The sequence below is a fragment of the Harpia harpyja genome, chromosome W (assembly GCF_026419915.1).
Source record: "Harpia harpyja isolate bHarHar1 chromosome W, bHarHar1 primary haplotype, whole genome shotgun sequence".
Taxonomy (NCBI): domain Eukaryota; kingdom Metazoa; phylum Chordata; class Aves; order Accipitriformes; family Accipitridae; genus Harpia; species Harpia harpyja.
The window spans coordinates 7,593,568-7,619,673 of record NC_068968.1 but is presented as its reverse complement, the minus strand read 5'-3'; the positions used below and the strand labels follow the sequence as shown (position 1 = coordinate 7,619,673).

General features: G+C 41.0%; 2 protein-coding genes across 2 annotated transcripts in view; one reads left to right on the top strand and one right to left on the bottom strand.

The window, feature by feature from the left end:
• Nucleotides 1-26,106, bottom strand: part of LOC128136077 (small conductance calcium-activated potassium channel protein 2-like) — a 367,528-nt gene that overhangs the window by 185,953 nt on the left and 155,469 nt on the right. The window lies entirely within an intron of this gene.
• LOC128136037 (uncharacterized) overlaps nucleotides 17,667-26,106 on the top strand; it is a 130,290-nt gene continuing 121,850 nt past the window's right edge. Inside the window, exons 1-2 of the mRNA XM_052775129.1 lie at nucleotides 17,667-18,214; nucleotides 19,232-19,303. Of these exons, the coding sequence (XP_052631089.1) occupies nucleotides 17,667-18,214; nucleotides 19,232-19,303 (620 nt within the window). The remainder of the gene's footprint in view (nucleotides 18,215-19,231; nucleotides 19,304-26,106) is intronic.

Here is a 26,106-nt window from a genome sequence, read left to right as displayed (position 1 = left end):
ACCTTGGTATCTGCAGGGTTGTTTCTCTTACATGTTCTCACTCTTCTCTTCAGCTGCCATTTCTGTGTGTTCCGCAACCACTTTTCTCTTCCCCCTCTCCAGCTGTTTTTTTTTTAATTATTTTTTGTCTCTCCCTCTCTCTCTCTTTTTTTTTGTTGTTGTTTTTTTTTTTTATATATATACAGAGGCGCTACTACTATCACTGATTGGCTCGGCTTTGGCTGGCAGCAGGTCCATCTTAGAGCCAGCCGGCATTGGCTCTGTCAGATACAGGGGAAAACCTCCAGCAGCCCCCACAGAAGCCACCCCTGCAACCCCCCGCTACCAAAACCTTGCCACACAAACCCAATACAGTCGAAGCCAAATTACCACTGCTTCTAAAGCATCCAATCATGCTAGTGGTGTTGATCAATTTGTACCTGAGTATTCATTTCAGCCGTAACATTTTTTAATACATTAGCTACTGTGTGAGCAGTCTGAATGGATTTCACAAGCAACGGCGGCAGTAGCTGCAATAATAATAGCTGATATTATAAAGGCAATTAGCCATCCTATAAGTTGTTTTGGGTAACTAATTGTCCACTTTAAAAGCCTTGATAATTGACTTAATCCTGATTCCCTTTCCCATGATTTGGTCATATTTACAGGGATCCACAATTCAGCATGACATCATATTGGCATGATTACTGTAAGACTTAATTCAGATATGTTCTTATGAGTAAGGTTAATTCAGATTAGTTTCAAAAGCATGGTTACGTAAAGCAATATCTACAAATTGAGCTCCTACAAAAGCATAAGTATGTGAAGTACATATCGCCGAATCTTTGTGATTCTGTGTGAGGTTCAAACTTACACAAGGAATGGTTTTTTATATAGTCACCGTGGCTTAGGCGCAACACCTCCAGTGGGCCCAATAAAAATGCTGCACCTGAGCCACAGTGACCCCACAAAGAAAAAAGATCAGAATTCTTACAATACTGTTGCTGGCCACTATTGCCAGGTATGCTAAAAAAGGTATTCTTTGGAGTAGGATACATGTTGCATCATCACGCTAGCTTGTTGTTGCATTCTCTTCAAATGTCCCTATGTGATAGCTTTTTCATTTTTGATGCGCCGCTTCCTCCTCATTCGTTTCTCCTCTTTCAAATTCAGAGTCTTCATCTGCGGGATTGGGTTGTCCGAGTGGTTTCGCCAGCTCATGATATGGCTTCACGTGTTTAGCTGGAATCCACTTGGTTCCTGTGGGTAGAGGAACACAAGCATACCCTCGCCCCCAAGTGATTAGGTCCACTAAAAGGATCTTTATACAGTACTTTAGGTCTGTGTGAAATAGAATCAGGAGTTTTAAAATGCTGATCTATCGCTGTGCTGGCCATTAAGTCTGGTGAGCGATTTAAAAAATTCAAAGTAAACATAGCATTATCTAGCTGTTCTTGTGGTGGCATATTCCCCCTTTTTTGTTTATGTAGCATGGACTTTAAAGCATGATGCGCACGCTCAATTATTGCTTGTCCAGTAGGTGAATGTGGAATTCCTGTCACATGGGATACCTGCCACTGTTGCAAAAATAATTGAGTAGATTTAGCTACATACCCTGGACCGTTGTCAGTTTTAATGGTTTGAGGAACCCCCATAATTGCAAAGCATCGTGACCAATGTCGTTGAACATCACGTGCCCTTTCTCCAGAATGAGCAGTAGCACAAATATAAGAGGAAAAGGTATCAATAGAAACATGCACAAATTTCAAGGAGCCAAAGGCAGATACATGTGTAACATCGCTTTGCCAAATGGCATTAGAGTGTAAACCACGTGGGTTAACTCCAATGCTCACTGCATCAGAAGCAACTCTTTGACAATCTGGACAAGAACGAATTATATCGTGCTTTTGTCAAATTAAATATCTGTCGTGGTTTAACCCCAGCCAGCAACTAAACACCACGCAGCCGCTCGCTCACTCCCCCCCCACCCAGTGGGATGGGGGAGAAAATCGGGAAAAGAAGCAAAACCCGTGGGTTGAGATAACAACGGTTTAATAGAAAAGAAGAAACTAATAATGATAATGATAACACTAATAAAATGACAACAGCAATAATGAAAGGATTGGAATGTACAAATGATGCACAGTGCAATTGCTCACCACCCGCTGACCGACACCCAGCCAGTCCCCCGAGCGCCGATTCCCCGCCCCCACTTCCCCGTTCCTATACTAGATGGGACGTCACATGGTATGGAATACCCCGTTGGCCACTTTGGGTCAGGTGCCCTGGCTGTGTCCTGTGCCAACTTCTTGTGCCCCTCCAGCTTTCTCGCTGGCTGGGCATGAGAAGCTGAAAAAATCCTTGACTTTAGTCTAAACACTACTGAGCAACAACTGAAAACATCAGTGTTATCAACATTCTTTGCATACTGAACTCAAAACATAGCACTGTACCAGCTACTAGGAAGACAGTTAACTCTATCCCAGCTGAAACCAGGACAACATCTTTTGCAATGCTGCAGCATTTTGGTGAAAAAAGGAATGAGGGGTGACACCAGAGTGGAATTGCACTGTACCAACAGTAAAAGAGTCAGCCACGGCATTTCCTTTAGTCAAAGGTCCTGGCAGCACAGTGTACGACCTAATGTGACAAATAAACAAAGGATAAGCTCTTTTATTTAAAAGAGTTTGCAATTCTAAAAATTTGTTGAATAAGTCTTCATCATTTATCTCCTTTAAGTAAGATCCTGGTAATCGCTGTACAACACGGACGACATATTCTGAATCAGAAACAATATTGAGTGATTCCGATGGAAATAAAGCTAAAGCGTGTAAAACAGCCTGTAATTCCACACGCTGCGTGGAACCTTGTAACAAAACAACAGACGTCTGCCATACTCCATTATCTAGCCAGGCAACTACACCTCTTCCAGTTTTTCCAGAGCCATCTACAAAAACTGTACAAGCATTAACAATAGGAGTATCTGATACTATTGTCTGTGGTTTGATGTTTAATGTGTGAAGGTTTTGCAGTAACTTACATTTAGGCAGTGAGAAAGAAATTTTGTTCGTGAAGTCGGCCAATGCGATTTGCAGTGATTTTGACTGAACAAAAAGGTAATCAAAATCTTGTTTTGAAAAAGGAAGATACAAGGTTTCGGGATCAAAACCAATGAGACACTGAGTACGTGACCGTGCTTTTTATACCACAGTCACAATCATTTCTAAAGACTGTGTAATAGTTTTCTTTAAAGTGTTAGAGAGAAACACCCATTCCAAATATAAAATTTTCTGAGCGACTTTATCATGTCGTCCTATAATAGCAAAAGGTTGTTTTGGACCTTGTATGACATACACATCAACAGGTGAAGTTAAGTCCCTTCTATAGGCTTGTAATGTAGATATCTTTTGTGAAACTAAATTTAACTCTTCTTTGGCAGCTGGAGTTAAGATCCGTGGTGATGTCAAATCAGGATCACCTCTCAGAATGTTAAAGAGATTACTTAATTCCTCCGTGGTTACACCTAACATGGGTCATACCCAGTTTATTGTTCCTAATAATTTTTGAGCATTGTTCAGAGTTCATAAATCTGTCTGCAACTTTAATGATTGAGGTTGTACTGTTCTTTCTGTAAGAATCCACCCTAAATATTTCCAGGGCGGCATCTTTTGAATTTTTTTGTAGCAATTTGAAGTCCAAAGGTGTGCAAAGAATTTACAAGATGTTGCACAACACTTTCCAAATACTGTGTTGTTTCTGTTGCAATTAAAATATCATCCACATAATGATATATTATAGCATTTGGAAATGCGTCTCGGCTCAGTTGAATAGCTGCAGCAACTACTATCTGACATATAGTAGGACTATTCTTCATGCCCTGAGGTAGCACTGTCCACTGATAATGCTGCATAGGCTCGGCGTTATTTGCACTAGTGTCCTGGGTTCAGCTGGGATAGAGTTAATTTTTACAGGAACCTGGGAGGTGGGGGGGGCATAGCCGGGGCAGCTGACCTGAACTAGCCAAGGAGCTATTCCATACCATGTGACATCATGCTCAGTATATAATTGGGGGCGGGCCGGGGGGAGCTCTCTCGACTTTCGGTGGCGGAAGTAGCGGAGCGTCAGGTTCTGGGTGGTGAGCAGTTGCACTGTGCATCACTCTTTTTGTATATTCTTTCATTAGTACCGTTGTTGTTGTTGTAACCTTTTTTTTTTTTGTGTTGTCCCAGTAAACTGCCCTTATCTCAACCCTCGAGGTTCCAGGTTTTTTTCCTTTTCTCTCCTCCGATTCTCCTCCCTATCCCACCGGAGGGGGGCGGGAGGAGTGAGTGAGCGGCTGCGTGGTCCTTTGTTACTGGCTGAGCTGAAACCACGACATTACCGAAAAGCCGGTCGAAGAAACTCTCTAAGACTCATTTTGGAGTTTTAGAAAGCAGGCATTCTTTATTGCAGCGCTGGATGCACGGGGGATAGTTCCACCTAGTGTGCATGCCACAGCTGTAGCACAAACAGCTTATATAGAATAACTAATTGCATATTAATCAAATTAGTATACATATACATAAAAATGATTGCAACCGATTATCATAGTACTGCCTACATCCGATCATGCGCAATGAAGGATCCATTTGAGTCAAAGGGCTGCTTTTGCGACCACCGACCCATTTGAAGTTCTTGCTGGCTGTCCTTGAAGTCTTTATTCTTGTCCTTGTTCTTTGATCTTGAAGCTTAACGCAGTTTCAATCACATGTGGTCAGTTTCAACATTGTTCTCATCTAGCGTACAGGAACATCTAGTCATAAGAGCAAAGAACTGCAAAACTTAGGAGTAACTACCTCAACTGGTTAATTGCTTGGCTATACTTTTGTCTATTGTTTCAATCACAGTGTTAGTATAAGATTTCTAATAATTATTTACCAAATCTCACTTTTACAGTCGCCTAGCAGCAAACCAGTTTCCACGGCTGGTACAAAATATTAAAACCATCAAAATATTTAGACATACCATACAGAATGTATGGAAATATGCTATCAATTCCCCCCTTTCTGTTTGAGGCTACTAATTCTTTTAGTAGTCTCACTTGAACATAGAGTGTGTCACAGCTCATTTAAGACAGCTAAAAGCGACACAGATTATAACAGTGATGATAACTACTTCTCTTCCTTTGTTGGTGTGACAAGGGAAAGCTTCAGGCTACCTAGAAAAGGATATATCAATATGTTATAGACGCTCGTGACAAATTGGAGGAGCCAATTTGTATTAAATAACAAGATCGAATTTATTAGCAAGTGATAAGAGAGCAAAACAGCGCTGGGCGGCCGGGGAGACAGTGCTCCGCCAAAGGCTCGTGCCGAAAATGGGGAAGAGTCCCATTATTTATACAGTTTCTAGCTCCTGTCTACGTGGCGGCTGGTATCTTCTGCATTGTGTGTGCGCTTGTGCCGTCAGTTGCTAGGTGGTCGTAATCTGCCTTCTGGTGGTCGCTGGGGATGAAGGCCGAAGCCTTCCTCAGCTGTCCTTTAGGTGACCTGTGTCTCACTCATGCTCTGTAAAATGTCTCTTTACATTCGTTAATCATCAGTACGCAATTGTTTACCTAGCCGGATACTGTGGTGTTAGATAAGCGAAGAATGTCTCTAACCCCACGTGCGATTTCATGAACAAAGTTAACCCGTTCATTACAAATATCCCTCTTTTTGAAGCAATTCTGTAAAATCAATTTGCCAATATTTTCCTGGAGAATTTCCTTGCTTAGTAATTCAAAAAATGATTTTATTATTGGTTTTGGGATTATTACATATACAAAACCAGTCCCAAGGTGTCATTATATAAGAATTCAAGGTAGCATCTACAATTCCAACTGTAAACGTGCTCTGTAAACCATTTTCCTCTATGGACTTTCTTAATTCTTTAAAAACCTGATAAGGCAAGCCATTGTGAACAGGGTTTTGATTTTGGCGGAATATTATAGGGAAAGCGAAAGTAGTAAGATCTCCTTGTGACATAGCCTCTTCCCTGCACCGCTGTAAAGCAGGAGCCACAGGATTAGACAGGGGCATAGAGTTAGAGGGATTAGCAGGAGAAAGAGATACAGGCAGTGCAACAAAGCCAGGTTCTGTTTTAAGTTCTGAAAACCCTGGAGAGGGAGTACCGGGCGGTTGGGGTGGGGGGTGGTGGCGGCGCGGCGGCCACGGGGCCGCGGGAAGCGGCGGCGACGGCGAAGCAGGTGCGGAGGCCGCAGAAGGCGGCGGCAGGGCGGGCGCAGCGGCCTGTATGCGGTGGTGGGGGCCGGCAACCCCGCGGAGCCCGTGCTGCCCGCCCGCTGCCTGCCTGCCTGCCGGCAGGGTGTGTGCGTTAACGGTGGTGGTGCGGGCTGTGGTGGAGGTAATGGGGGATATAAATCTGGTTCTTGTTCGGGGTCCACTGGAGCCGATGGAATAATATCATCAGAATCATGGTTATCATCACCATCAGCCTCAGGTTTTTGTTCCGCATCAGTCTCAGAAGCCTTTAACGGTTGTAAAGCGGCAAAAAGGAATTTCCACGTTATAATAGCTGAATCAGGAATTGCAAGCCCTAGCTCCTTTCTCGTTTGCAAGTGCTCCCCCACTCTTTCCCAAAGCTTTATATCAAAGGTACCGTTCTGCAAAAACCAACTACAATGTTCTTTTACCAAGAGCAATAACTGTTCTAGTTGCTTTTCAGTAAGCTTAAATCCTGCTGCACGAACTATTTGTTGCAAAACCTTTAAGTATAAGCGATGCTCTTGTGATACAGCTTGTCCCATCGTGCTATTCTACACAACCCCATAGCTTTTCCGTTCAATGGATGCTACTGTTCCTTATTTCTAAGGAATTGTGGCCACAATTACTCACCCGTCGGGTTGCGGGTCGCCGGAAAGTTCCTCTGAGCTTTCTGAAGTCCCAGCTCCTCACATGGGGCACCAAAAATGCGGCGATGAAAGAGGCACTCGGGATGACAACAAGATGGTTCCAAAGCAATGGCAAAAAAGGAACTCTTTATTGTCTCTTACAGCATACTTATATGTTACTAACACAGGAACACATATCTGGCTCGGCTGGGATGTTTGCCAGTCCTCAGAACAGTTAAAGATAAAAACATTCCATACACATACTCATGACTGTCTTCAGCCACATCTTCCCAGGCATACACCAGGCCATCCTCCAACCTGACCTTGTGAAACTAGTTCTTCAAAGGCTTGGCAAACATGCAGCACAACAAATTCTAATGGTCACTCTTGAAAACAAATGCTAGGTGTTCCAAGCTGCTCCCACAGTGTTCAGCCATCTCCAGGAAAGCAGGGCTCCATCACATGTAACGGTTACTTGGGAAGACAAACGCCATCACTCCGAACATCCCCCCACTTCCTTCTTCTTCCCCCAGCTTTATATGCTGAGCATGACGTCATATGTTATGGAATATCCCTTTGGTCTGTTGGGGTCAGCTGTCCTGGCTGTGTCCCCTCCCAACTTCTTGTGCACCCCCAGCCTACTCACTGGCAGGGCAGTGTGAGAAGCAGAAAAGGCCTTGTCGCTGTGTAAGCACTGCTCAGCAGTAACTAAAACATCTCGGCATTATAAACACTGTTTTCATCACAAATCCAAAACAGAGTCCCATACCAGCTACTATGAAGAAAATTGACTCTATCCCAGCCAAAATGAGCACATGACATTTACTGCAATCCAGCTCTTGTGCATGAGGTGGATACAGTATTTGCTAAATAAATTGTTATCTATAACCAAGGAAAGCCAACTAACACACTTATAGGGATCCTAGGAAGTTCTATAAGATTAACAGAATTTGGAAAGGTAAGGTGTCGTGGTTTAACCCCAGCCAGCAACTAAACACCACGCAGCCGCTCACTCACTCGCCGACCGACACCCAGCTAGTCCCCCGAGCGGGGACTCCACTGAATACTCTCTGAAGAACTCTTTAGAATTTCTTACCACATTTCTTTTAGCTGTTAAATGCTATACAGTGTGCAAGTTCAAGAAACATATTTCAACTTTGGTCCTTGCTTTAATTCTCAGTTTGGTGGACTCAAGTAAAAATATTTATTTTGAAAAACAAACAATATGTAATAATTAAGGTTTTTAAAGCAACTTTAATGCAATATATGTTCCTATTCCTCTACCTGAATTAGCAAAAGCACATCATTGTGAATAAATTCCTTAGTTAAATGGACCACATCATATTTTCTTCTCCCTACCTTTTTTTGATGAGACTTCAAAAAGTGTTCTACTGAAAGTATAACACCACAGCTCATTTTAATGAATTACAAGATCCATTTCTTGTCTTTCAGTTACACTGGTCAATTTGTTAAAGAACAGAAGAGCTGTAGCATTGAACATTAGCCATACATATTAGAACTAGGGTGGGCTTTTTGCCCTACCTTTTGTTATTAGGAAATTAACAGCTATTTCAACAAAGTTATTTTTTGCTCAGATTATTATCAGAGCTTAAGTACTGCTGGACAATGGTAACACTCTGGAGTGAGAAGAAAGCAAATGATCAATAGCAACAACCACTAGGGAAGAAAAAAATTAAAAAAAAAAAAAAAGACGACCACATTTTTAGTAAACTAGCAGATAAACACATAAAAACAGTATTTCCAAGAAAGCAGCAGAAATTATTCTGGAGAAATTGACTTATTCCTCAAGGTTTCAGTATAGAAACAAACTAAAACTGAAAGCAAACTCACTCAATTTTGATAATTTGCAACAACTAATCTTCCTTACTTATTGTACATATACACATATTTCAGTGCTCTCCCTAATGACTGCACTTTTTCTACTATTCAAATAGTTTCAAAGCAGCTTTCATGTTTCATTTTTAATGCTGAACTCCAGTCACAGGTGATATAGATGCCAATATTTGGAACCAATCTGCATGTAAAAAATGAACTAGTCTGTCGGGGAATGCAGCAAATTGCTGAATGCCTGATGGTGCATGAGCAGCGTGACCTTGAGCAGCTCGTGGTGTATCCTTGAGAGTCTGGAAAGTCCCGAGCAAGAAAGTGATAAGAAGAACCATCTTGGCGAATCCGCAGAAAAACCGTTACCCAATCATGAATTGTTAGTTACTAACTAAACCAATCATATATGAACACATACCCTGAAGAAGGTTATAAAAAAGGCTTGTTAGAACAATAAAGCGGCCATTTTTGGCACAATCTGATGCTTGTCGTGTCCGTCTCTACTGCGACACTAGTCTCCTCATAAAAAGAAATGTTTATCCTATGAGAGACTGAAAGAGTTAATGTCTCAAACATTATGGCGGGGCAAGTTCTGCATAACAATGAACCCTGCAGAGCAAGAACCACAGGTGAGAAGTCGGTTAGCAACAGGGCTCAAAGAGTGTGCTGGAGGACGCGCAGTTCCATGTTCTGATACACTGAGCAGGGCAGCTCACCATATATGGCCAGAAGTCATACAAAGTTTATTTGGGGAAGGGGCTCTCGGCCGTCCGAGGGACCCTTCGCGACCGCCAACCCCCAATGGTGCCTGCGCACAAGATCGAGAGTTACATAAGTCCTTACGGGCAGTGTGCAGAAGACCAAGAGGGGTGTGATTGATGTGAGAAAAGGCAGGAACTGGGCTATAAAAGACGCTGACACGAGGAGCCCCATGCGTGTGCTCTCCGGAACTGGACCTCTAGGCTGGCTGGACCAATGCTGGACCCAGGACCGGTGAAATCTTTCTCTTTTCCTCTTTCTCTCTCTGTCTTGCTCTCTTTCTCTCTCCTTTTTCATAATCCCTACACCTCATCCCTTTAAGACATAAAACCATTGACCAAGTCTGGGACTAGTGGATCTAGCCACCCCTAGGCTCCTCTCTGAGAAGGAGTCTAGAAAGCAAGGGGGTCTGCTCTGAACCTCGTGACTCAACAGGAGGGATCTCCTTCTTCCCTGAATTGATGTATATGGTTACTACAGGTTACACGGTTTACTGAGGTAGTTTTATGGCAATTCCTGTTGAGAGAGACCACGCCACCTACTGTTATGTCTTCCAAGTTCAGGCTGCTTCTGCCATGAATAAAATGTTTACTTGATCGTTTGGTGTTGTTTCACCTTAATTTAGCCCGAGGGAATTCCGAATTCACCACGACCCCTCCCCGGTCTGTCCAGCAGGGGTCGTGACATATCCTCAAATTCTACAGTAGATACAGATGGCCCACTACAGTACCACTAGTCTGATTAAAATATTTTCTCCTGCCTAACACTCGGAATTGGGAAGGGTAATGGAATCTTTTTTCCCCCAAAACAGGCAGTCCAGCAGAACAACAAAAATAATACTTAGCACTTCTATCGCACTCTCATAATAAAACAACACTACTAATATTAGCCAACTCTTTCCAAGCTTTGTTCTACCCTCTCTATTTTTCTTCACATAAACATTCTGCTGTGCATTTCTGTATTGATACATATCTTGATCACTAGATGTGCTGACCAACTAAATGACAAGATGAAGAGACAGCATAAGATTAAATGAGGAATAAAGAAAGCATGAGAATAAGGATGATAAAAGCAGATGTGCAAGGGCTAAGTGCATATAACACTTGCTTATGTGCACGCACACATATGGGAAGGGGTTCCTAAACAGAGTACTATAAACAGAAAATAAGGTGAGCAAAAACGAAGAATGTATAAAGCAGAAAAGGGAATTGAAAGTAAACAGAAAGCAATGAATGGTATTGAAGGTGACTGAAGGAGACAAGGGAAGAGAGAGAAATAAAAGGGGGGGAGCAGGGAAGAAGAGGCAATACAAAAGTTACGAAGAAAAAATAAAATACTTAAGAGCAAGAAAAAGGTTTGAAAGCGGAAAAAATAAAGCTAAAAAAAAAAGAAGAAAAGCAAAAGAAAAGGAACTCTTAGTTAATTATGTAGAAAATCTCTCACACCTATGGAATTCATTACACTGCCATAATCCATTCTGTGCAGGTCCACAGTGGAGAGCAGCACCACACAAGCTTCCCCACTGGTTCACATGCCCCTTGAGCACAGTTAACGCTACCAGTTACACAGTTCTTAGCCAACACATGGTATCATCAAATGTTCTTTAAATACATATACACATATGTAAAGCCAGCTCCTAAAAGCCTAACTGTTCAGAATGCAACTTTTTTCAAGAAGCAATTCCCCAGAAGTTGTCAGCAACCTTTCCTCCACAATTCTGTTTCATGTATTCCATACAGAAATAATCTGTCCTAGATTTCATACTTGGATACAGAAGCAGTTGCTTTGATTTGGCAGCATCTCAGTATAGCAAAGTCATCCATCTTGTATTAGAAATAGGATTTCCTACCATAAAAAAAAAATGATAGAGCAAAAATGAGACAGCACAGGAACAGAGAAGTTGAGAAGCTACATTTAATAAGTTAGTGCATGTTCTGGAAGGATAAGCAAGATCAACACATAGTTCAGTTTTCTAGTTGTGACAAAATATATCAGTAGCTGTATTTTAATTACATTTGTGGTATGACCTGGTATCAACTCCCCGACTTTTCCATTTACTTATTGCTCTACTTCTCATGTCCCTCTTCTCACTCCATGATTTTATCTGTACCTCTGCTACCTTTTTCAAGGGTATCTTCCTTTTTCATTATGTGGTGTGGGGTTTTGGGGTTTTTTTGTTGGTTTGTTTTTTTTCCCCCTTTCTTTTTCTCTTGTTTATCCCAGAAGTACTTAAACTGCTGTATGATGCCATTCTTGCTACAAGCCAATATGGACACAGCTAAAAATCTATATGCTAGAGTTCTATTTCACAAACCTTGGAACAGTAGGAGCAGAACAACTTCTCTAATGCAAATGGAATTTTATCAGTACAAAGGGGTTCACACTAGGGAATTTTTCTCATATAAAAAGAGATGAAGAAGATATAGCAGTATAAGGTACCTTTAAGCCTACTGTTGAAGATGTAGCAGTAGACCTACTTTGCACAATTTAAAAATACTTCAAACTGTAAGCAAACTATAACTTACATGAGGGCTATTTGTACCTTAAATGCATTTTGCTCAAGCAAATTCCCATGATGATACTTTTTTTTCAAATTAAAAAAATTCTTCATCCTCTTAGCACAAAATGGTCCTAAATACAAATGCTAAACATACATGTTTTATATTCACATACAGAAATATAAACAAAAAATGAATTATTAGGTGCAACAGTTTATTGCTATGTCTGTTGAGATCACATCTTTCTAAAACTATGACAATACAGAACATCTTTTATTTTATAACCAGGATACACCATTTAGGTAAAAAAGTAGTTATTTGCAATTTGGGTTTTGTTTTGATTTTTTTTTTTTTTTAAGTTCACCATGGAGCTGGTAAACCACCCACACACAACAATGCACATTGTAGACATTTGTCAAATACTGCAACAGCCATACTAAGGCAACACATCCCAGGAGTTGGCAGCCATGGTATCAGCAAGAATTGGGCTACAGAAACAGCAGTGATTCATCATATGTTCTAGAAGCACTGTCAAAACAGCAAAACTGCTATTTTGAGCCTTTAAATGTAAAAATTATTTAAAGAAAAAAAACCCCACTTGTTTGTAAAACCAAAAGAAGCCAAAAAATAAATGAAAAAAAAATCATAGTTCTGGTAATGCATCTTTATTCATTTTTTGACAGATGTTAGAGACAATTTTTTTTCTTCAGAAGACAGAAAACAGCAATTTAATACAAGTGTCAGTTAGTTACTTAGCTTGCCACATTGTGATTTAAATGGCCAACATTACAGAATGCATGTTTAAGAATAGCTAAATCTAAAATCAGTAGTTTAAAAATATTTTGAGTTAAACTGTATTCAATTTTTAAAATCCTGTCGTCATTTTTAAATGGTTCATCAAGACACATTTTCATTAATTGCCTTACACAGCAAATGGAAGACTTTCAAACTCACCCTCTAAATAGTGTTAACAGTATAGTCAGAACATTTATTTCTATGTACATACCTATTGTTGTCCCAACACCCACAAAAGCCAAATGTTTCTCAATTAAGTATGTGAAAGATTGCCAATATCCATGCAGATGTTGTCAAAAGCTCTCAAGTACTATTGCTTTTTCTGATGAAATCACTCTCATCTTTCTTCCTCAGAATGTTCATGATAAACACAAATATAGCGAATTTTTCTCTCCTAAGTTACAGACATCTTAAAAGATTATGTAGTTCTTTCCATAGCAAATATATGACACACTGAAACTTTATCAGTAACTTTTACTATCACCTTGTCAAAGAAGCTAAAAAATGTCTTTAGCATTTAAAAGGGCATCATCTAAAAGCATTTATGTTGTGCTGCCCTCTGTTACACAAATGCATGTTATTAACCCTTACCTTTCAGAAACTGACTTCATCCTGCTTTCTTTTCACCACTTTTTCTGATCCTCTGGTTTGTTGCGACCTGGAGTTCAAAACCATAGTGTGCTTTTTTTTTTTTTAAAGGAAGATGTGACTTGAGTGCAGCTGCTCTGCATTAGTAAGAAACTATAAACAGACTCAAGACATATTTTTCCATTACTTCATTGGAAATAGGAAAACACTTTTCCAGTCCAGACTGACATGGTCTTCAGTAATCTGGTTAGTCATTTGTGCATGATCAGTGTGAGGTGGTGGTGTTCATTTTATGCAGCATTATTTTCCTTTCTCTTCTTTAGTAAAGCAATCTTACAAGCTCCGAGCTTAAGATTTTTTTTTTTTTTAGCATAAAGAAAATACGTTTCATGTCAGACCACTTTGCTAAATAGAAAGCGGTTTGCAAAAATCCTGGAGAAAAAAATCTCTGCACTCTATACCTTACACCTTCTATTTCAAGTAAGAAGTTTACTCCCAGTCATTAACTCAACTGTTCTTTTTGACTACCACTATCAATTTTAGGTAATGGGATAGTTATTATTTAATAAGGTAATAACATTTGGTTGTTTCCCACAAAAATATTTATATTCCTAACATTAAAGCAATTAATTATTATGTTTAAAGCAAAAGCAGGTGAGTCAGATGGAAAACTCAAAGAGGAGATTTGCAAGGGAGGAAGGACAGAAGGACACAGGGGGAGGGGAAAAAACGGTGGGGAGAAAGCATGTAACAACTATGAAAAAAAGGGTTTCTCCTCACCTCGCCGCTCGCTGGATGAGCTGACACACCTTCCAAGACTCACCCTCCTGCAGCAAAAGCTACACGAGGAAGAAAGCACACATTAAGGCGGGCTCGCTTGCAGAGTCGTTTCACTTGGTGGGGCGGGACACACTGCAGAGACCCCAATGCAACTGTGCCGCAGCATCACCCAGAAATAAAACCACACCACACCATACCCCAACCCGCCACAGCCCTCAGTAGGAAACACTTCCACAAAATCCCCCACACCCATGCTCCAACCCCCTAGTGGAGAGAAGGAGTCTGTCTTAAAGATGTAGGAGCCAGTCTGCTCCCGTTTCTTCTCACATGCAAGTCCTGGAACTGCCTCGCCGGGGTTTCTGCGCCCGTCCCCTCCACCTTGCGTAAAATACTGCCAGCGAGGCAACTGCTAGCAACCCTCAGCAGCAAGCCTAGGCCATAGATACAGTACAGCACTTACTTGGGGCTGTGCCCGGATTTCTGAGCCCGAACTGCAGGGGAACCTCCATCCCCCAGTGTTGTCCGATGGGAGTATTCCCCGCAGCTGCTTCCTGTACTGCTGCTGAGCCGGGTTCCTTCCATCCCCGCTAGCCTAAGGGACAGCACTTCTTCTAATCTCCCCACACAAACAATCGTCACAGGTTTGTAGTCTAATTTTGAGACATGTACTTTCCTGTGTCTAGTATTAAAGTTCTCACTCACTGTTCTTTATATACAGAAAATGGCCTAATGAGTTTAGTTCAAAAGAGAAAATAACATCACCATTAAGTGCTTAAAGATTTTCCCCAGTATGTTCTTAACACCCAAGGAATCCAACTGTCAAATCAATTATCTTGGAGATTTTGAAATGCATTTTAAAAGCAAGAACCAAACCAGCTTTTTATTCATATTATAGCACAGCAAGGTCATTACCTAGGCCTCAATTTAAATGCTTTATTGAGAATTTGCAAGCAGGTGATTAAATTTAGGAATGGGATTTCAACAGATGCTTCTCTTTGAACAGGTTATTAAAACTCCACTATGATGGGAGAGATGCAAGTAATATCAGCCATGGAAAATTTGAATACTAGAAATTCTTAAGTTAGGATTTTATTAAGTGCTTTTACAGTGTTTAGCATTTAATAAAAGAGACAATAAAAAAAGCAGATTGCATCCCATCTGGCCTAATTAAAATGATGCTGGTAAGGTATTTTCAGTTTTTTAAACATAATTTCTGCTCTGTGCTATATGTGAAAATTCCCTGAAAGCTTCTAAAGAAAATCTCTGCTCTTGTAAAAGAAAAAGGCTCATCAAAGCATGTGTCTGAGCAAAGCCTCCTCCATATAGAATTAGATGTACTTCACAAACAGATATAAGTAAATAAAGGTAGGTCCAATTAGTGCCTACTAAATCTTAGTGGTATCCCTTTAACTTTATCACTTAAAAAAACCCTCTCCTAACCTTTTTGTTTTACTGCCATAACATTCTTTCAAGATCAAAAGCTTTAGATCAAAGCCAAGATCAAACTCAATGCTTTAAACAGAAGCAACTTCACTTCTCTTAATAGAGCGATCACAATAGAAAATCTTAATAGAGGCCTTTATTTCACACTCACAATAGATCTACTTAAAACAGGTATCAACAATGTATTTTTATTTTGTAAAACTACAACAGATCTCCTACTAAATGGTAGTTTTGAAAGCTGCTATAAATTGACTCTTGAAACTTGAACTCTGTGTGTGTTTGAATGAAGAAAGAATAACAGAGCATAGTTCAAAGAGAATTAACAAGAATATGACCAAAAAATGATGTTAATGGCAAACACAAATTAACGCAACTACCTAAAAAAAAATATGTTCCCTTGAATCAGTTAACAGATTAGATCATGCATTCCCACAGAAGTAGTTATGGGAAGGACCGTGTCATAGAAACAATGAAACAGATTTTTCTCCAAATACTTCAAAGAATTATGTTTCCTCCTTATCAAATGTTTGGAGAAAACTAGGTGGGGGAAAAGTTACAGGAGACATAGATCTTCAGACCTGCAGATCCTAAGGCTGATTTGGGATGAAAATCCCTGAATAAACAAACACAATGTGTGTTAAAACTCAGAACTAGCTCCTGTTTTCATATTAATAGCTGCACAGCTGTTAAGGAAACTCAACTGGAATTGTTATCAAATTTTATAATGATAATATGCCTCATGGAACCAACACCTGGTGTTCCCTAGTGCTGGGTACTGTGCACATCATGGAATCATAGAATCATGGAATCATTTAGGTTGGAAAAGACCTTTAAGATCATCGAGTCCAACCGTTAACCTGACACTGCAAAGTCCACCACTAAACCATGTCCCTAAGCACCACATCTGCATGTCTTTTAAATACCTCCAGGGATAGTGACTCATCCATACTTCCATAACTTCAGCAGTTCTCTACTGCAAGATGATTGCAATGTAACATAAGAGAAGAGCCAACATGTAGATACAGACAGACTGCAGAGGAAAAAAAGCACTGAGAGCAAAAAGGTGGGCCTAACAAGCTGTAGTCACAGCACATGGGCTGCGCAGTCAGCCATTAACTCTACTTATTGATGCTTCAATAAGATTTAGCTCATGACCAAACTAGGAAAATTCGCTTGGAAATTGAGAGAGACAGAGAAAGAGAAAGAAGAAAAGATTATGCTATTATGAACAGCTGGTCTCCTACTGTATTCTTTCATACCCTGAAAGGAAAGACCTTACATTAGATACAAGGAAGACAGAACAATATTCTCCTGACTTAAAGGGGGAATGACTGGATAACCCTCTATCAACAGTCCTATTTACTATGCCACATGGCACTGACCTGTCAGACTACTATCCCCTACTTCTTTTCCATGTGGGCACCAATGACACAGTAAAGCAAAATCTGGGCAAGATCAAGCAGGACTTCAGAGCCCTGGGGGCCCAAGTGAAAGGGACAGGTGCCCAACTGATCTTCTCCTCTGTCTTGCCAGTCAGGGATAGGGGTGCAGGCAGAAGTTGATGCATCATGCAGATCAATACCTGGCTTTGTGGCTGGAGTCATCACCAGGGCTTTGGTTTACATGATCACGAGACATTCTTTGATGAATACAGCCTATTGGAGAGAAATGGGATCCACCTATCTGGAAGAGGCAGGAGAATCTTCACTAGCAGATTGACTGACTTAGTGAATCATGCTATAAACTAAGGAACATGGGAGGTGGGATCCACAGCTGTGACACCTGTATATCCCTAAGCAACAGGGTAGGTGAGTACATCTACCAGAGTAGCGAGGAATGCTCCCGAACCCTCTCCAAAGGCAAGAACCCTAAGTCCATCCACCTCAAGTGCACGTATACGAATGTATGTAGTCTGGGCAACAAACAGGAGCAACCAAAGCTCCATGCCCATTCTGAGAGTTATGATGTCATAGGAATCACAAAACTTGGTGGGAATACTCACATGACTGGAAGAGCGCAATGGATGGCAATACAAGCTCTTTTGGAAAGACAGGAAGGGAAGAAGAGGAGGTGGAGTTGCACTTTATGTAAAGGAGAATTTTGAGTGTATGGAGGTCAGCTATGGAGACCACGAAAGCTCTAGTGAATGCCTTTGGATCAAGATTGGAGACATCATCACCAAGGCGGATCTTATGATAGGTATCTGTTACCGATCTCCCAATCAGGGTGGTAAGGCCAACAAAACCTTACTTTGGCCACTCAAGGAAGTCTCAGGCCGACAGAACCTGTTCCTCATGGGTGACTTCAATTACCTGGACATTTGTTGGGAAAACAACACAGTGGTGCACAAGTTGTCCATCAGGTTCCTGGAATGCATTGAGGACTGCTTCCTGCTACAGATGCTGAACATGCTGACTAGGAACAGCACATTGCTACATTTGCTGCTCGCAAACCAAGACGACTTACTTGACAACGTAACTACCAATGGTAGCCTTGGATACAGTGATCACAACATTGTGGAGTTTAAGATCCTGCTGAGCACACTAAAGACCAGTAGTAGGACAAAGACCCTGGATTTTAGAAGGGAACTTCAATATGCTCAGAGCCCAGCTGCGAGGGATTCCATGGGAAGCATCCATGGAGGGCAAAGGAGCATGTGAGGGCTGGGAGTTATTCAAGAACAGCCTCCTGGAAGCACAAGAACAGTCCATCCCCTACAAAGGGAAAGGAAGAAGGCAGAACAAAAGACCACCCTGGAGTAACAATGACCTTATGGGTGTGCTTATGTCGTGGTTTAACCCCAGCCAGCAGCTAAGCACCATGCAGCTGCTCACTCACTTCCCCCTCACCCAGTGGGATGGGGGAGAGAATCGGGAAAAGAAGTAAAACTCGTGGGTTGAGATAAGAACAGTTTAATAGAATATAAAAAGAAGAAACTAATAATGATAATCATAACACTAATAAAATGACAACAGTAATAATAAAAAGATTGGAATATACAAATGATGCACAATGCAATTCCTCACCACCTGCCAACTGACGCCCAGTTAGTCCCTGAGTGGCGATTCCCCCACCCCCACTCCCCCCAGTTTATATACTAGATGTGACGTCACATGGTATGGAATACCTCATTGGCCACTTTGGATCAGTTGCCCTGGCTGTGTCCCCTCCCAACTTCTTGTGCCCCTTCAGCTTTCTCGCTGGCTGGGCATGAGAAGCTGAAAAATCCTTGACTTTAGACTAAACATTACTTAGCAACAACTGAAAACATCAGTGTGTTATCAACATTCTTCTCGTACCAAACTCCAAACATAGCACTATACCAGGTACTAGGAAGACAATTAACTCTATCCCAGCTGAAACCAGGACAGCTTAAAAGCAAAAAAAGAAGTATACTGGCTTTGGAAAGGTGGCCAAATAGCCATCGAGGACTGCAAGAACCTTGTTAGGGCATACAGAGATGCAGCCAGGAAGGCTAAGGCTCAGCTAGAACTGAAATTGGCCAGAGATGTCAAGAACAACAAGAAAGGGTTCTTCAGTTATGTGAGCAGTAAGCAAAAGCACAGGGAAGACATAGGCCCATTACTAAATAGGGCGGGGAAACTAGTTACTAATAATGTTGACAAGGCAGAGGTTCTCAATACCTTCTTTGCCTCTGTCTTTAATGACGTAGCTGGATGAAGTTTAACAAAGACAAGTGTGAAGTCCTACACCTGGGACGACATAACCAAAGAGCCCAGTACAGGTGAGGCTCTGTGTGGCTGGGGAGCAGCATTGCTGAAAGGGACCTGGGTGTCTTGGTGGACAACAAGCTGAACATGAGTCAGCAGTGCACCGCTGCAGCAACAAAGGCAAATCGGATCCTGGGTTGCATCCGCAGGGGCATTACTAGCAGAGATAGAGGTATGATCATCCCACTCTACTCAGCACTTGTCAGGCCGCACCTGGAGTATCGTGTCCATTTCTGGTCCCCACAATTCAAGAAAGATATGGACAGACTGAAGAAGGTCCAAAGGAGGGCCACAAAGACGATCAAAGGGCTGGAGAACCTGCCCTATGAGGAAAGAGTGGAGGAGTTAGGTCTTTTCTCCCTGGAGAAGAGAAGGCTCGTGGGGGACCTCCTCACAGTATTCCAGTACTTAAAGGGCGGCTACAAAGAGGACGGAGGCTCTCTCTTCACAAGGAGCCCCATGGACAAGACAAGGGGCAATGGGTACAAGTTGCACCGGGAGACATTTCATCTTGACATAAGAAGGAAATTTTTTACAGTGAGAACAATCAATCACTGGAACAACCTCCCCAGGGATATGGTAGAGTCCCCATTGCTGGAAGTTTTCAAGATGCAATTGGAGACGGTGCTAGATAATCTCATCTAGTCTCCCTTTCCCACAAAAGGTTGACCAGATGATCTTTCGAGGTCCCTTCTCTATTCTACAATTCTATGATTCTTTGATTCTATGATTCTTTGATTCTATGATTCTATACTTCAATCCCCTCACAACTGAAATTAAGGGATTAGTCAGTCCTACATGTCTTCCTTCTTTAGTTGGGAAGACATTCTGAGATTCCTAATGGAGCTGTCCTATGTAACAAATAGATTGGGAGCAGTCATTTATACATCTCAAAGCATACCCTTCACTCTTACAGCAGCAGCAGATGGAATAAATATAACTCAATTTTGAGATATGTGGGAGGAGTTAACACTTTCTACCAATTGGGTGACAAGCTCAATATTCTGGTACATAACTTAGGCAATGATTTACATCAGCTGTTCTTCAAGTCAGACTAGATCCCAAGCATACAATTAACTTTTAAGACTGTACATAGTTTAGAAAACAATAAGATATTTGTGCAACAGGCAACTAATTTTAAATGGAAACAGAAACTGGCTTTAAATTGTTCAGACTGTGATGGCTACTAATGATATTTCTTGAGTCAATTAAAAACTATCATCATGTACCTTTCCTTTGCATAAACTGTCTATAACTTCTGCAGGTCTGTGCTACTCCGGTGCAAAAGTATTCAATACTGATAAACTAAGGTCATCTTATCTAAGGTGAACACTGAATCAGTGCCATTTGGTTGGCTTGCCAGTAGTCCTTAAATACTGGAAGGCAAAAAGAAAAAAATGAAAAGGGAGGAATAAAAATATTTACTGTAAATGAATTTCAGAAGAGCTTCTGCAAAGTGGAGGAAATTGAAAACTAATGCTGTTGAGTCATATTTTCCAACCTCTCATCTCTAGAGATTTTATTTTCCTCTCAATTACAGAGTTTTACACCAGGCATACATATCCACTTTTATATATTCAGATCTACGTGAACAGCAGCAAGAGCACAGAAAAGTCTAAAGATTTTACCATCATGTCATGTTTTTTCCTAGAAGATCTGGCTGGCTTCACCAGTCTACAAATCACAATTTTGTAACTTCCTATGTCTTCCCATATAACATAAAACAAACAAAAAAATGAACTCCCACTTAGTTTCATTCTATGGAAATAGAGATACCAACTGTTTTTAAAGGATGATGTCGTCACCTCTGTGAAATCAAAAAACTTCCTTTTTATTTTTAGAAAACAGAAAAAACCCACTTTTTAAAGGAACTAGGATAAAATATAATGTATATAACTGTTTTCCTATCACACAGAAGATTTATAGCCAAAAAGTATGAGGACACTAGTTTAAGGTGGAAATTTAACTTATTTGGAAACAGAGAATAAGATGTGCCCTCAACAACAGTCTGTGTGATTTGAAAGCTGCTTCACTGGAAAAGACCAGGTTTCCAACATTTTACAAAAAGGTTCAGAAAATGAAGATACAAAAAAGTATTTTATCCAGCAGCTCACATGATGATTAATAATTGCTTGAAACATTAGACTGTATTCCCCAGGGCAATGATTTCAAGGGTTTTAAAACACTACCATTACCAGAATTTGTCTGAGAGGCTAATGAAGCAGTGGGTGTGAGAGACTGAAAGAGTTAATGTCTCAAACATTGTGGTGGGGCAAGTTCTGCTTAAAGACAAACCCTGCACAGCAAGGAACCAAGGTGAAAAGCCCACCAGCTCAGACATCAGCAACAGGAGGGGGAGGGAGTGCTGGAGGGTGCGCAGCTCCCTGTTCTGATAAGCTGTTCTGATACAAAGATCAAACAATGGCCATGTCTGCAAGGAAGGAGAAGTTACTCCACAAACAACCCCCAAGCCCAAAGGCTCACAAACTGCTCATTAACCAGACGGAGTTCCGGTGCCCGCCCTCAGGAGGGGCAAGGATGATAAAAGACACAAACTGAAGCCCCAGGTGCACAAGCCCACCGGAACTGGACCCCTCGGCTGACTGGACCCATGCTGGACCCAGGACCGGTGAAATCTTTCTCTCTTCTTTTTTTCTCTCTGTCTTCTTCTCTCTCTCTTTCCCTTTTCCACAATCCCTACACCTCATCCGTTTCAAGACATAAACCGTTGACCAAGTCTGGAACTAAAGAGTGGATCCAGACGCCCCTAGACCCTTCTCTGAGGAGGAGTCTGGAAAGCAAGGGGGTCTGCTCTGAACCTTGTGACTCGACGGGAGGGATCTCCTTATTCCCTGAATTGATGTATATGGTTACACAGTTTACAGAAGTAGTCTTACGCCAATTCCTGTTGTGAGAAACCCTGCCACCTACTACCACGCCTCCCCAGTTCAGTTTGCTTCTGTCATGAATAAAATCTTTAACTGATCATTTGGTGTTGTTTCACCTTAATTTGGCCCGAGGGAATTTCAAATTAAACATGACTCCCTGGTCTGTCCAGTCTGGGTCGTGACAGTGGGCTACAACTGAAAATAAGATGGCTGGTGCATCCACATTGAGAATGATACTTGCAAGAAACAGTATATCAGTGGCTGATAAAAACTACTGAAAAAGAAGTCCATCCCAGAACGTGCTCCTCTAAGAACAGCAAGTCCTCCAAGTGACTTTGTGCAGTTTTCATGGGTATGGCTTTATTTACTGAAATGGAAAATCAAGTTGTTCCCGACATTATCTGTATTTTACGAAAGATTGTCATTTAGGTTGATACAGTAAAATCTAAATGTTCTAATTCTTCCAGAAGTCTCTGTGGAGGTATAAACATTGTCTTTTGTGATCAGTATGCTGTATCCAATATTCTTCAATGACAATGACACACCTCTATACAGAGACATTATTTTCAGGTCAAACTTGCCCTTCCTGAAAAATATCTCTACCTCCAATAGACAAAAAAATGTTGAAGCAATAACTTTGAGAGTGTACTTTTAGTACCTCTTTGAAAAAAAAAAAAACAAACAACAAAACAAACTGCTACCACAACATGATTTTCAAATACTGTGGCAGAAATATTTTTTCAACAGGGTACTGCAAATATATCCTTTATATCCACATTAGCAACCCTGCCTTGGGGAGAAAGTTCCTAAGTAGAGATGAATCACCATACCCACCTATTCAGTCCAAGATCGGGTTTATGATCTGAAAAAGAAAATATCTGTGAGCACCCAACCACAAGATCTCTAAATAATATACTTTAGAGTATATAATGTATTTAATTATATATAATGTATATTGTATTATATAATATATATAATCATACTTTTAGAGTATGCTAAAATGCTCAGTGTTTTCTCTCCTGATTTCATCAGATGCTCTTACACCCATACAGGTGCCTCTCTGGAGCAATTGGAAAAGTAGTTTATTATTTTTATCTTTAGGTTCTTCTGTTTGAGAAGTATTCCCATGTGCTGGGAGCCTTCAGCTCAGCCAAGATTGTAAATTACAGCACCTTCCTCTAGAAGAAGGAAGACAATTTGTAAAAGGTATAATCATGGAATCAAAGGATCACATAATGGTTTGGCTTGGAAGAGACCTTTAAAGATCATCTAGTTCCAATCCCCCTGCTATGGGCATGGATACCTTCCACTAGACCAGGTTGCTCAAAGCCCCATCCAAGCTGGCCTTGAACACTTCCAGGGATGGGGCATCCACAACCTCTCTGGGCAACCTGTTCCAGTGTCTCACCACCCTTACAGTAAAGAATTTCTTCCTAATATCTAATCTAAATCTACCCTCTTTCAGTTTAAAACCATTACCCCTTGTTCTATCACTACACTCCCTGATAAAGAGTCCCTCCCCATCTTTCCTGTAGGCCCCCTTTAGGTACTGGAAGGCCGCTATAAGGTCTCCCCGGAGCCTTCTCTTCTCCAGGCTGAACACCACCAACTCTCTCAGCCTGTCTTCTTAGGAGAGGTGTTCCATCCCTCTGATCATCTTTGTGGCCCTCCTCTGGACTCGCTCCAACAGGTCCATGTCTTCCTTATGTTGGGAGCCCCAGAGCTGAACACAATACTCCAAGTGGGGTCTATGAGTGCAGAGTAGAGGGGGAGAATCACCTCCCTCAACCTCCTAGCCACACTTCTTCTGATGCAGCCCAGGATACAATTGCATTTTTTTATAGAATCATGCATGGAAATGAGACCTCAGATTTCAGGTTGGCTTTGCACTCTTTCAATTTAAAAGTAATTTGAAGCCAGACATTTTGAACCCAGAGGACAAAAACTAGATTTGAGGTATCTTTTACATAAGACAAACCTCTATAAAATTCTCTTTAGCTCCAGCCAACAGCAAGATCTTGGTTGGCAATGAATAGTTGCTGGCTGGCCAAAACTACACAGTACTTTGAAAGCCCTTTGGTTTTTTTGGAAATTACAGAAAAAAACAAAGATAAACATGCCTGAACATGGATATTAGGCAAGTCTCAGTTCAACGTATTTGTGTAAAGGACCTGTCCTTCCTCTCTTTGCTATGTTTCCACCCCCCTGCATATGTAGGTGGGAGACTGGGAGCTTGGGAATGTGGACTTGATCCAGCATTGATCAGACAGGCAGCAAACGCTTATTGTTCTTTAGATACCAAACATAACTCCTTTCCAGTAGGGATAAGCTCTGTCATTCTGCACATAACACAGCTTTTGTGTTCAGCAACGCAACTAACAGGAGAAGGGAACCAGAAGGACTGTTACAGATTTATTAAACGTAAAACAGATTGTAATGAACAAACCTTACGATCCTGTCCACATTTATTTTAGAAATGGAACATTTATTTCAAATGCACTTTAACTTTTTGAACAAGCTTTTACTCATTCAGATTTTCTATACTACTACTACTGTACCTTAGAGCTGCATATATATAATGCTGAAAGGTAGCCTAAAGAAAAACAGGCCACACCTGGAGCCCTGTGTCCAGTTTTGGGCTCCCCAGTACAAGAGAGACATGGACATACTGGGGAAGGTCCAATGAAGGCCTATGAAGATGAAGGGACTGGAGCATCTCTCCTATGAGGAAAGGCTGAGAGAGCTGGGACTGTTTAGCCTAGAGAAGAGAAGGCTCAGGGGAGCATCTCATCAATGTATATAAACACCTGAAAGGAGGGTGCAAAGAGGATGGAGCCAGGCTCTTTTCAGTGGTGCCCAGTGACAGGGCAAGAAGCAGTGGGCACAAAGTGAAACACAGGAGATTCCATCTGAACATTGGGAAGCACCTTTTTTTCCTGTGAGGGTGACTGAGCACTGAAACAGGATGCCCAGGGAGGTTGTGGAGTCTCCCTCCATAGAGATATTCAAAAGCCATCTGGACACGGTCCTGGGCAACCTGCTCTAGGTGGCCCTGCTTGAGCAGGGGGTTGGACTAGATGATCTCCAGAGGTCCTTTCCAACCTCAGCCGTTCTGAGATTCTGTGATTTTATATATGTGGGTTTTTTTGAATTTTTGAACTATTCAACAAAAAAAAAATATACCAGTGTTTGGCCTTTTTTAAGAGTATCTTAAATACAATCTATAGGAAGAGCTAAATAAATTACAAGTCTATTTTACGTGAATAACCCTCTTTAGATCAACATAAGAGATATTTTTATAATAACATACCTTACAACTTATTTGATAAATTGCCACAAAAAAATACTTCCTGCACCAAATTCTCCATATAGTTCCCTAATTTTGGTCTTGGCCCTCATATCTATTTATCCAGAAATACTTTTAGAAGGATAATCTTTACCTAAAAAGTATTTCAAAGAGTTAACAGTATGAAGAGAAAGTCTGTTTGTGCAATCTGTCTTGGTTTGTGTGGAATCATGAATCTTCATTATGCATCTGATATTATGCACCCTACATTACTATATAGTTTCATTGAATATTTATACTTTCAAAATCCCATCTTTTCTTCTAAGAAAATGGGAAGCAATGTTGACAGTACAACTGCTAATTTCTGAAGAATCACAGCACCAATGATTCATATTCATAAAGATTTGTCTTATTGTGCTTGTTATCATTAGAGATTCCATTAATCAGTTTATATTGTTGACCTATGCTAATTATAAGAACTTTGGAAGGATCTTTTCATCTTCCAATCTGCAAGCAGTTTAGTATCCGAAGGAAACCATTTTTCTTGAGGGGATGTGTCTATTTTCCAAAGTATGCTTTCCAAGTACAAGAATAAGTACTTCTCTCGAAGTAGCAATTAATTGCTTCTGAAATATCAACTAAT